The sequence below is a fragment of the Pelecanus crispus genome, chromosome 9 (assembly GCF_030463565.1).
Source record: "Pelecanus crispus isolate bPelCri1 chromosome 9, bPelCri1.pri, whole genome shotgun sequence".
NCBI lineage: Eukaryota > Metazoa > Chordata > Aves > Pelecaniformes > Pelecanidae > Pelecanus > Pelecanus crispus.
This window is the reverse complement of record NC_134651.1, coordinates 20,915,043-20,928,681: the sequence shown is the minus strand read 5'-3', so window position 1 is coordinate 20,928,681 and position 13,639 is coordinate 20,915,043. Positions and strand designations below refer to the sequence as shown.

Below are 13,639 nucleotides of genomic sequence, written 5' to 3'. Positions count from 1 at the left end.
TAGTATTAAATAGCCTGTTACACAGTAATTCAGCATCCTTAGCCTGGATCCTTCATTCTGGATGAAGCTTGGCTGAGGTTACCCAGAAAGGGGCAAGAGCAGCACATTTCCTGCCTCAGAACCTAATCAGTACTGAATTTTTATAAACCCTTCCAATATTGTTAATTTAAAGGACAAGAATTTACAACAACAGAGATATATTGTCTAGTGTTTGCTCCAAGAACATCTCTGAAAAATGTGATATTAAGATATGGAACTACTTATTCTTCAGCTACAGAGCAGATAAAATGTACTCCTATTAATAACAAATGGTGAGCTCAATATTCACACATCTGAAAATGAAAGTTTTCATCACTGTGTAGTGATGAGCATATCTGGAAGAGGATATAATGGCTACACCTAATTGCCTAAGAGATGTCAGTATGTCAAGAAGCAAACAACTCTGTAACACACACTCACAAATAAAAACAACTGATCTCCAAACAACCAAAAACACCAGGCAGAAAATTCCTCAATAGTGTTATCTGACTAGGTTGACTGTGACACACCAAAAAACATGACTGGAAGCTAAGAGAAGGAGCATGAAGAAAGTAAGAGGCACCCAGACCTACTGCTGTTCTGCATCTGGGCTGCTACTCCACTTTGGCCATCTGCTGAAAGAGTCACAGGGAAGTCATAGCAATGTGCTACCAAAACTGGTCCTAATAACTAGGCTTTTGCTCCTAGGTGACCTATAACAACAACTGGAGATGACGATCCAGTATTATCCACATCTCCTAGGAGTGTCAGGAAATGCCTACTACACTATTATACTCCCTCAGAGGGTGTGTGTGGTGGTGGGGAATCTATGCCTATAGTTTGCTTATGACATCTGCCAGTTATCATTTACAACATTAAATATTGACACCATTTTTTAATATCTGTGTTTTGTTCTTCACTCATTCCTTCACATTTCAGTCTTAACCTTGTTTGGGTGGGCAACCACTACACTAAATTTCTCCAGATTCCTCCTGCAAGGAATATTCACGGCCTGCACCGTGCTCCATTCCAGGCTCAGAAGATGAGCTGAGTAACCAGTGCTGAGAGCAATCCCATAAAGGCCAAGAGAAAAATCAACTCTAGCCTGACCCCAAAAAAGGCTTGAGCCTCTGTAGAATAGGCAGGGCTCCATGACAATACTCAGTCAGTAGCAGAAATGCAGGAATCGCAATATCCACCCCTCCTTCCCAGCTCTGTCAGGCTTTACTCAGCAGAAGCAAGCAGAAGGCGCAATTAAGTCAAAAAAGGGAATCCTCTTTGCCAATTGAAACACTCAAGAGCTGCAGGATTTTAGGCAAAATTCTTTCCTTCTCCACTTTGCTTAAATGGGTTCTGCTGCAATGAAAAGCTATTCTGCCAGCATGGAGCAAAAGAGGCAAGTAGATTAAAAATTGTTTGCTCCTTCAAAGATGGAGTTGTACCTCCTGCGTAGTGATTGACAGATTTGGTCTACCTCCAAGGTATTGTCTCAGAGCACTACTGGTCTCATCACAAAATAAGTGCTGCTTTGGGTAGGGGGCTTGAAGAGGAAGGCATTTCTTTGGTTAGTTTTCCTAAGTTTTACAGCAAACTAATATCCTCCAAGAACCTCATTTTCTAGTAAACCTAAAGCCCAGGAAAAAAAGATTTGCTCCTCCTCTCAAAACGTAAGATTTGTCTGCCTTACAGATAGACCTGACAGGAGCTTCACCACACTACAGCATTTAACACTCTATATGAAAAGTTTAAAACAAGTCTCTAATAGAAAATGTCATACTGCAGCAACAGTTTTGACATGTTTAGGAGACTGAACAAATTTAAAGAAAGATCAGAGACTCATTTCTCTTTCATATTTCAGGAACCGATTCAGAAGAATGAGACTAATCCTGAACTGTCAACATACCTCAGTTATTCTAGATTTCAGCTTTTATTTAATACAATTTCTTCATTTTTCCCAAATGCCCTCCTCAACTTCAGTCTTGCAAATCTGTGGAACATAATATCCTGGAGAAAAGGGCAAAAAATGAGAAAAAACAACTCCTCCCAAACACCTATTTCATCTAACTGTGATTATGAACTATACAAATTTGAGCAGCCATCAGTTACTGAATAACCACAAGGCAAAAGATAATCTACAACTTTGTGTTTCACTTCTTAAAAAAAAAAAATGTAAAAACAATGGAGACAATCTGGAGAGGCAGACAACTAAATATAAACTGAAACAGAAAATTCGGTGCTGATTCCGTGAACATAGACATCTTTCCATTTACAGACCTTCGCACACTTTCCCAACACTAACTCATACTAAATGTTTGTAACTAGTAATGAGGAACTATAAGAATGCACCGCATACACAAAGACTAAGGTCAACAGCCTTTCATAAAACAGTTTCACAGCATACTCCACCTGTAAAAGACAACATATTTAGTCAGCAGTAAATAGCAGAAGTGTAGTATGTAACAGAACCTATTTCATTTAAAACAAGGTCCATGTGTATTCACTACTCTCTAATACCACTGAGACTCCACGATTTGTGAATTTTTTCATTTTTCTATTAGAGATGCAGACTCCTGCACAACACGTTGAAGTACGTGGACAAGACTTACCCATCTTTTTCTTCTCCTGCAGGGCCATTAAGGGTAGTCCACAAACTGTGTTATACTGTCTAAAAATCAACTTATTGGTTCAATTTGCAATTTATGATGCTCAACTTACGAAATGCACCTTCAAACAGTCACTTTCATTAATACAGATAAAAACAGAACTCTCATTAATACAGATAAAAGCAGAATATTACTTGTCTGAGTGGGGCAATGAAAAATGAATGATAGCTCACCAGCCTCATTTTTCATTCACTTATTGGTATATACGGATTCACACAGACCAGTCTTTAAGGTTCTGTATAAAAACTAAGTTAAGTAACAACATAGGATAATCAAAGTCAGTAAATACTGTATCTAAGATCACTTATACAAAGCTTAATTTTGCCTCTTATACACTCATCTGTCTTACTATCTATTTTCCACAAGACCCAAACCCCTTGAAATACGCATGTGCTTTAGTCAGCAAGGACTGAAGCATGTTGTCCTCCAGCAGGGTTGGATACTGGGAAAAACCAAAGAAAGCAGACCAAAATTAACTTCTTTTCAACATAAACTTCCAAAGATGCTACTAATTACACTAGGGACTTTATCCTAGAATTACATGCTTTGCCCAAAGAGGATAGCAGAATAATATTTAATTAAAAATACAGAAATCCAAGTCTTTACATTACCTTCCCACCCCCACTCCCCCCAGCATCTGCAGACAAATATAAATGCCTTTTCAAATACCAAAAGGCATTATCTGTAAATGAGTAAACCTCCCCCTGCCACGATGCAAGCTTCTGCCCACCTGCCATCAGGTTATGAAACTTGTTTTAAAAAAAGTTTCATTTAAAAGATAACAATTAACTGGTTTTGTTCAAGCTTCCAGAAGAACTGAATTGGTACGAGGCTAAATATAGGAAGTTCTAGTTCAAAAGATAGTTGTCACTGCTATAGAATGGAAGCGCTTATACAGCCAAAATAGCGACACTGCCTGTATTATTAACAAAGGTTCTTTTAAAAAACATTCAATGACATTTCTACAGCCCTCATTACTATAGTGCCTGAAAATGGAGGAGGATTATAAAACACCTATAATGAAACTACTTATTTCCTAAGAACACTTCAATCTAACAACCATAAGGAAGAACTGTCTACACTTCTGAAACTTCTCTTACTAATTTGGAAACTGTTAGAGCTGAAGCCTGATCGTTCATGTTTAACTTTGCAAGGTAACAGAAGCATTTTCAGACATGAGGTAAGTTTTTGGCTTATTTCAGTAGTTGTCTCGTTTACTTAAGGTGCAAATAAGACCTGTGGCAAAAAAGAATAATCAGGTCAGGATTGCTTAACTCAAAAAAAATCCATTCTGAATGAAACAGAGGAATAAATACAAAGCTTTGACACCAAAAATGTGCCTACTTCCTCTCTTCTGCCCAAAAGAATAAAAATGACTATCAGTATTTTGAAGACTAATGAGAAGTTCAGAGTCCTCTTGACTCACTTCAGAAGTAGCAATCCTAAGACAAGTTTCCTCAAATTAAAGTTACGGAAAAAAAATTCTGAAAGGCTTGTCTAACAGCAGGAAATATGTTCCTGAAAGAAATACAATAGCTTTAAGGTTTCTATCCTAAACAAAATTGGTATGAAAAGAAAATATTTGAACCTAATTAGAATAGCAGAAATGGAATGAAGAAGAGCTGAATTTCTGGGAGTGAATCATCCCTCTCATCTGTCAGCAGGATCCTGGAGGTCTGGAAGGCGCAGGGAGAGACAGGTAGTCCTGCGCTTCAGGAGCTCAGCTGTGTGTCCGTAGCTGTCAAACAGGCTCTTGTCAAAGGTGAAATGACAGACAGTAGAAGCAGTGGCACAAAATTTTATAAACCACTGGGCATGCCTTTCCCCATTTACGCACCAGGGCCAGATCCTAAAAATTTCATTCCAGTCATTTAGCATTCTGCTGCAATAAAATCTTAGAACAGCCAAAGACATGCTTTTCAAAATCCAAGGACTATGTGACTATGAGCAAACTATCACAAAGTAAGTTCGACTGCAAGTTTGCTCAACACGGCTTACTTGGGATAGCTGGCCATGTGCAGGCTCTTAAGCTGCAGTAGAAGGAAGGTGGCTTGTTCCTCTTCCACTAGAATTACTTACAATTTACTAAGGACTTAAGAGCAGAAAGGAAAATTGTTTGTTTACCTATGATCTAACAAGATTTACTAGCAAAGATTAAAAGTTGCTGGAACTCTCAAATTTCAATGGGAGTTAGGTCCCTGACTCTCTTAATCTCCTTTTAAAACCCAGGTGTGAGACTGCAACATTCCAGGTAACATGCAGTAGGTTGTCTTGAAACTGCCATAATGGATGATGGGTCACGGTCTGCAGAAGTAGCACTATTAACCCCAGCCTGCTACTCATATCACTCCTAACTCTAAACCAACACAATTTTTTTTTTTTAACCTAAGTCAGAACTGTTTAAAACTTTGATTCAGTATGTGATCATACTTCTATTAGTTTTAAGACCACCATCGCAACACTACAAAGTAGAAATAAATAGCATTACTTTAATTAGAGGCAAATTCATGGGGTTTTTTGGCAAATCTTTTATATTGATAATTTGTACAATATTACCATTATAACGACTTTAAAGCATAACTGAGATGCTGCGTGCCTCAGTCCCAGTTAAGAACTGCCAGGGGAAAGAATAACGCTGTTCTGCACATCCGTACCTTCTGTGGAAGGCACTGAGTCTCCTCAGGGGTATGAACCCTCCAAGTGAAAAAATCCATTAGTTCATTAACTTCCCAGCCTCAATGACCTGGATTCAGAAAGCTTCCCTGAACCACAAATGGCCCATTCCTTGCCCACACAACTTCAATGCAAATTGCACATGAAATATTTCTGGGTTTTTTCAATTAACCTACAAGTAGTTCAATATTTTACAATTGTTCAAAAATCAACACTATTTAAAGAGGAAATCTGTGAAATACACACCAATTTATACAGATTGTAGAGACATTTCCTGAAGCCATTTCAAAACAAGGAACACAATGAGCGATTTGAGGGGGATGAAGGAAGAATGTGGGGGGGGGCAGGGGGGGCAGAAGGGCCTTTAGAGGCTTTTGGACCTTGATGACAACTCCTCCTCCGTAATGATTCCTGAGCTTTTACAGTAAATAAAAGATAAAATTTTATGGTAGACAGAGGCCAACAGAGGATATTTTTTTTTTCTCAGCTTACTTCAGGGAGCAGAAGGAAGATACACTTAATAAATCACTTACACATTTACAGATAATCAATACCGCTGCATGCTGTGAATGAATAACCTTTCTCTGGGGGATTTTTGCACCATATAGTGCATACACCATGATCAGATGCACAAATCAGCAGTGCCTGGAAGAGCAAGACTAACACTGAAATGAGTGCAACAGAAAAACAAATCCAGAACTACATGTGGAAATTATATCCACATACATAATATAAAAAAATAGGTCTAATGCTACCAACACTTTAAAAACAAAAGTTGTGAAAGTAGTGAAAATAAAAAGAAAATATTTATTTCAATAAAGATTCTTCACATACAAAATGTAAGAAACAGACACAGACAGCCTGTACTCATACTACATGTAGTCCAAGAAATGTTATCTGTGTACATTTTGCATACTATTATATGTTATTTAAACTACAAGCAAGACTCAAACAGCCCTCAAACACTAATTTTATGCACAACTAATTAAAGAATCTAGGCAACTCCACAGCAAGAACCATCCAAATGTAAGTGTTCATTACAGTTTTGTCCTCCTTGCTGTACTCGGGTATTAAACGCACTTTTTTCCTTCCCTAAAATGCGTATGTTAAAAATGTCGATATGGAACTCCTTTTGTTAAGCCATCTAACAGTATCTACTTCTGCTGATATACCAGTACTTGTACCTTCCCAAAAGAACCATTAGTAATTTACAAATTCTACTGGCTTTAACTGCACTTCAGAAAAATAACATAATCATATGATAAAAAGTATGCTGGGCCATGCTATAGTTTTCGACTACAGTATTTCCTACTCCTTGTTTCCACAAAAACTGGCTCAGAATGAGAAATATGAGCTCACTTCTTCTCAAGAGTTGTTTTTCCGCTCCTATAGCTACCAGAAACCAAAGATAACATCCAGTGATCATACACACAAGGTCAAGAACCTATTTTGGACTGTAACAGAATCACTGTGCATTTTATGAATGGACTCAATCGAACTATCTTAAGAAAATCTGTCCCGGTGTATCACAAAACATTTTCACCACATACAGAGAGATTATCAGATACTGCAGATTAGTTGTGGTGATGAAAATTTAAAAGCACCTGCACTAAGACTACCTGTCCTACAGATCAAAGCCAAAGACTTCAGAAGATGTATTTGAAATTCTGAGAAATGTTGCCACTTATGTGTGTACACTCGCCCAGAAGAGACTAAAAGAAGAAACATTTTGAAAAATTGTAATAATTTTTCTACAAAAAACTTCTGGTTTTATGTTACTTACTGTTATTATAACTCTTCACAGAGAATGCCAAAAACTCTTGGTCAGTTTTATAGCAACTCTCATAAAGCCCTTTTACCTACCACTACCAGGGAAAAATAGTAATCCTGTTTAATAACACACTACTATACAACACAAGAATGAGGGGGTGGAGAAACCTACCAAGCCACTTGAAAAAACTCAGATTGAATTAGCCAGTATAAAAATCTTAACAGAATGCTAGTGGTGTTACTTTATACTCTTGCACAAAAAATCAAGCAAATTTCAAATGCAGGCAAGATCCATAAACAGCAGTACTCTTTCCAATACCATGCAGAGGCACTTACTCAAAACTCAGACCAACTGGAATGATGATTGCTCAGAACTTAAGACCCAACTAACAAGGAAAACCAAGAAAATATGCAACAGAACACTGAACATCTACAGAACTCAGTAATTCTAATGAAAGTAGGTTAGACCACAACTAAAAGATAAGATGTACGTTGTGTTAAAAACAAACAAACAAAAAAACACCTACAACTACTCAAAGTCTACCCTGGAATTAGTATTATCATCTCTTAAAAATTCTAAATGTAGTAGTATTAGGGCATTCAGTCTGCTCATAGCATTTCGTTTAAAAAAAAAAAAATCTGTGAGAACTGCAAGGCCTTCATTAAGATTAACTGTGCAGTAAACAGCAAGCATTTCTGTATTTTTCTGTAATTTACACCAAAACACCACCTTTCTCCCTTGAATAAGATAGAGTTTTAGATTTATGGTCCGTTTTATTTTTAGGTTTTAAACCTACTAAAATTTTAGTTGTGAACATTAATTTATTACTACTGTATACACTATATGGGTTAATAGCTAACATGCTCTTATAAATATGTTTGAGAATACAAAGCAATAACGATTCACAAAGCCAACCATGTAAAACATTAACTAGGTGGTCTTGCAGCACTCAGTGGGTTTACATTATTTTAATCAGAGCTGAAAAAGCCTGCAGTAAACCATCCTCCAATTCTATCCTCATCCCATCCTTCATCTCTCCATTCTCTCACTGATATAGCATGCATGCTCTAAGGGTTATAAGCCAAAGCAGAAATACACGTATTGCTTACGTAATCTGAACACTTAAAAATTTAACCACAGTTCAACATATTTTTATGGTCTATCTGCTGTAAGATGCTCAAGACAGACACAAAATTTACATCAGCTTCTTGAATTGATAGATCTACACATTATAGGTTGAAGTATAAATTTAACAAACCTCATGTCAACTTGCATCATCAGTTCCCCAAGATTCAAAATAAACCACAGAAGCAGTCAGCATTCCCTGAGGAAAAAAAAATAGTCTTCTGCCTACACAAAGCCTAAAACAAATGCCTGTTAGATCTGAGGAGAAAGGAGCAGTGGCAATGAAAATATGAGCCTTAATACCTTCTCATGGAAGAGTTGAAGCCATTTACTTCTAAGTTTACAGAACTTCCTTTGAGGAAGAAGTAACATCAATTGATAAATGGGGCTGAAAGAAAACAAAAGGCTGTCTGCCTTTTTGCACAAGACTGGATGAAATGAGAATTTTTTTGGGCACAAGTATTTCAAATAAAAGGAATCAGTGAAGCTTTTTTATATATATATATACACACACACACATATATATATGTATATACACACACAGAGACTTGAAAGACTCATTCTATCACAAGTACATGTGTAGGATCTCTCTAAATGCTTTCCAGAATTCATAATGTAACCATACAATACTGATCTACCAGAACAGTTCTGAGAACTGGCAAAACACTGTTTTGTAGCCTTGCTCTAGAGAGGAAAGATAGCTCTGCAAGAAATGATTAAAAGCACTCTAACCACACACACCCCCCACCACCCCGCAACTATAAAGATCAAGCCCAATAACCTACATCGGGTCATGCTGGTTTTCACAAGATCTGTCCAACCAATTTTATGGTGACAGCTGACATACTTCATTGAGAGAAGGATGCGTTCTTGCAAAAAAGTTCATTCAACACAGCTTAACGTTACTTGTATAAATTTTGAAAATGAATTCCCAACATGCTTTCCAAATTCTCACATACTGTTTATTTCTGTAAGAAATGTGCATTTTTTACTTTGTACAACCTTTCCATCAAAATACATCTAAGGCTACTATTTTCCACTAGCTAAACAGTCACAGTAAAACAGCTCAAATACACTTGCAGCAAACATAATTTATACATGCTAGATATCCATTTTAAACATCACATCTCTCCAAAAGTTTTAAGTGCAAATCTAGCATTCTTTGGCACCACTTTTCACAGATCAACTAAATCATCTCAAAATTAGATTTGCTGCAAGCTTGTTTGAAAGCTTTTAGAGTATTCCTTTAGCCAGCAGTAACAGGCTCACTGAGATTTAAGCAGCAAGAGCCACTTTGAGACCCTGAGAGTACTTCAAGCTGCACCAGGGAAGGGAAGAAAACAAGCCCCAACACTTCTGCAAAACAGGTGCAATTGATTCATGTTTTGTAGGAGTATCAAACCTGTATTTTCTCATAATGCGCATAATGTGTATTCAGCAAAAATACTACTGCATTCTTCCAAGTAATCAAAAAAAAAAACTTACAAACCATATCCAACTTACATCACTGACAATTACCTGACATTTCAGAAATTTTGTTATTTTTAGTGTCCAAACACAACATATTCCTATTTTGCAGTGCATATGAATTTGAAACAAGAAAGTTTAAAGACTGCCTAAGAAAAAAGAACCTATGCTCACTCAAAAGCCCTCTTACACTATTCTATCTCTCACTTTAACTCTAATGCTACTCTGAATGCCATCTGGATAGACCTTATACAAATATAGAACAGCTATATGTTATGAAGGTGTTAAAAGTACTATAAGTGGTTATTGAAAGTAGCACAATGGAAGTCAGCTACAGTGGTACATAAGGTTACTTAACTGCACAAACTTAACCTCATCAGTTTGCTCCACTGAATATACAGTAAACTTTCATAAAAATTTATTTCTATTATTCTTTCTGGATTTAAAAAAACACCCAAGTTTGAAGTCTCAAAAAAGAATGCATCCTCATCTGAACTACTTCTCATGCAAAGATTATCACTGCCTTTAAGTCAAGCCCAACAAGAGAACACAAGAAACTTCTTTTTAATAAGTTAGTTTTTAAATTAGGAAAAGAAATGCATTTTTTTCTATTGTGAACAGAAAAATTGGTTAAATGTACAGAAAACTATTTTCCTTAACTACTTTTGATTACTCTACAACCCACTCCAGCAAAACAGTACGTCCCTTACTCAAAGTCATTGCCCTTGAGGTAAGAAAAAGCACATTCAGAGCACATACCAGGAGCTAGCAAATATTAACGGACACTTGGGATGACAGATAATCTGCCACCAATTGCAACAAATAAAGAAGGAATCTAGAATAAAACTAATTCCAAACCATTAAGATCTCCAGGTACAACACTGGTGGTTTTCAAATGTTTTGGTCAATTTCTACTTAATTTCTAGTAAGGTAGAAAAAGAAAACTTTGGAGTAGTAGTATTTTGCAAATTACTATTTCTCCTTTCCTTTAGCTACTGTAAAATAGAACACTAACAGAAATATCAAAAATATTATGAAAAATAGAAAATATTAAAGAGACAGAACCTACATGGAGGGAGTTACCATAACATGGCTGTTTTCCAGGAACCTTACCTCTCCAATTTGACTACTTCTAGTTTAATATAATAGTAAATGGATACCTCCATGCAAGAAACAAACTAATCTAAAACAGGTGGACCTGCTGAGGAAAGATGATCAATAAGAAGACAAATCGAAGCAGTCTACAAAGTCACCTCTGGAAGCACTCTTAATTCAGAACTGAAGAGCAGAACCACCAAATTTGAGATAAAAGAGTGAAGATCAGTTGCTGAAGTACAAATAGTACACCTTCTAAATATAGGCTCGATCCCACACACAAATGCAACCTCATTGACATGAATAATCCCACTGCAATCACTGGCACTATTTGCAGGACCAAAGCTATACAACCACTTAAGCCTCCACAAAACTCACATTAAGATTTTTACATGAACTACAGCTATTGCCTTCTACAATTATGACAGAGACACCCCTCCAAATCTTTCAACCAAGTACATGCTTCTTTTGTATAAATGCTTTATTAACAGGATTGTCAACAAAACGTTGTTGACAAGAAAATCTATGTTGGAAAGAAAATCTATTGAAGGGAGCACCCGAAAAATTGCAGTCAACAGATGTCACCAAACATTTAAGATCTGTAGGCTTTGATGCCTATTTACTTATTGAATTATTTTAGGGGGAAGATTTTTTTTTTTTTTTAAACTTTTAACCTAGACATTCTTTAAGCAACCGAAAAGAAAGACAATGCTAGCAAAAACAGTTTCGGAAGAAAAAAACCTGATGACAATGTTTAACTTTATATAAGAGCAGGGCCCTGTGCGAGCCTTCTTCATGCCCCAAACTAATTTCATACGCTCATTTACAAAAGAGGTGCAAAAAAGTAAAACACAAACTAAAGTTTATCCCATTGTTAAGTCTGCCTTTGTTGGCTAACCCAAATCTACATATTCACAGTGAGAATACATGAATCTGTTTATCAAATTAAGACTGCTGTATTTGTGGTGTAGTTTCTCATAAACCATACATACTGGTGTTGTCATGGCTTATTTTTGTACAGGTTTTCCTACTAGTCGTTACTAAAGCCCTGGCCACGTTGCAGTAAGTCTTTTTCTTTATTCCTATAATCCAACAGGTCCTGACAAAATTGACATTCTTGAAAAAGGCTGTTTACAGAAATAAACGCAATTTGGAGATCAAAAACCTTCAGCTAAAATTCATAGCCCATTTTTTTTCTTTTGACTGTTACCACTAGATGCAACTGTCAACGATTAAAAGTAGAGGAAAGACTAAAACAGTATAAATCACATTGCTATGATTAAACCAGCTGCTGAGAATATAAAGAATTCTCTAATTTCATCAGTGAGAGTTTTGATGAAGCAAACGTATTGATATATTCCTTGCCAGTGAAATAAAATAAACAGGTATGTCCAGTTTCTCTATAAAGGCACATCAGTTCTACACTACTACCTCCTGGGATCAGACGTAGCATCAAAAAGTTAACACTAAACCTTAAAAGCCAGTGACTCAACTAAGTGTCGTCTTTTTAACGTATACGCCGGCAAACACATATACACACTTCCTGGCAATCCTCCGGCAGACTGAAGCTTTTTTATTTCTCTCATTCCTCAACGCCATTAATAGTGCTGTAGTTGTTATTCTGTTGTAAGCTTTAATTGAACCAACTGTCAAAACACAGCAAGCTTTATAGCAGTATAAATTAATAATCTGGCTCATTCCCCTCTGTAACTCAAAGGGATGGCGTGCTCACGGCTCTACGAAACACGCATGAAAGTTACCCGTGCCTAGGTGTTTATAGTAACATCTTCTGTACAGCTGGCATTACGCCGCCTAAATCTTATAATCGTAGAACTTACAGCCTCTTTTACGGAGCGGAGAGTGAAATAAATTCAGCAAGAGGAAACTCTCCAGAAGACATAAATAAATACCCGCCCCCCTTCCGGGGTTAACTAATTTTGTTGATGTAGGCGTATAACCTTCGACTCCTTCTTTGAGCCCTTTTCCTTGAAAACAAAGAAACCGTCCTCCCCCCCCCCCGCCAGTGCCGTGCGTGGATTTTCATAATTGATTTGCTTGACTGACGGGGGAGACGATAATCGCGGGGACCAGTTCCTCCACCTCCCACTCGCCGTGCGGCAGGTAGCACCGCTCCCCCGAGATGCGGCTCCCGCCTATCCCCGTCCCCACGCCCCGCCGCTCGCACGGCGGGGGCCCCGGGCCCCAGGCCGCCGGCCGGCTGACAGCTCCCCCCGCACCGCTCGCACCCGCGGCCCCCCCCGAGCCCGCCTCTGCCCGGGGCCGGCCCGGCTCGCCGCCCCGCGGCCTCGGGCGCACGGCGCGGCTGACAGGGCGGCGAGGCCGCGGGGCCTGCGGGCAGGCGGAGGCCGGGGCCTGGCGCGGCCGCTCGGCCCGGCCTAGGCCCAGGCCCGGTACTCACGGGGAAGGCGCGGATCCGCATCTTGGTGTCCTTCCGGCTGCCCGTCCCCTTGCTCAGGTTCGACATCTTCGGGCCCGGCGGCGGCGGCGCCTCCCGTCCGGAGGGGCGCCGGGGGACGCGCGGCGGGGCGGCAGACCCCGGGAGCGGGGCCGGGGGCCGGGCGGGGGAGGCCGCTGGCGACCTTCACTCCGGGCTGCGGCCCCCGGGGCTGCGCGGAGGGCGGGAGGGCCGGGCCGAGCCGGGCCGGGCCGGCGCGGGGGGGGGAGCGGCGGGGGAGGCGGCGGCGAGGGGCGAGGCGGCGGCGCAGGCCCCTCGCTCCGGCGGCGGCGCTTCCTTCACCCTCCTCCTCCGCCGCGATGGCGGACAAACATCGCTCAGTGCGCAGGGCCGAGCGCGCCCCCCCCCCCT

The 13,639-nt window shown here is 39.4% G+C and overlaps 1 protein-coding gene across 3 annotated transcripts in view; it reads right to left on the bottom strand.

The window, feature by feature from the left end:
* The window catches only part of CUL3 (cullin 3), a 57,795-nt gene extending 44,484 nt beyond the window's left edge, over positions 1 to 13,311 (bottom strand). For 2 of the 3 annotated variants that reach the window (XM_075716223.1, XM_075716225.1), the window contains exon 1: positions 13,232 to 13,311. In XM_075716223.1, the coding sequence (XP_075572338.1) occupies positions 13,232 to 13,297 (66 nt within the window). In that variant the 5' untranslated portion in view covers positions 13,298 to 13,311. Of the gene's footprint in view, positions 1 to 8,383; positions 8,431 to 13,231 lie in introns of those variants that run through there. The other variant, XM_075716224.1, reaches the window with a different exon arrangement.
* Between the last annotated feature and the right edge of the window lie 328 nt (positions 13,312 to 13,639).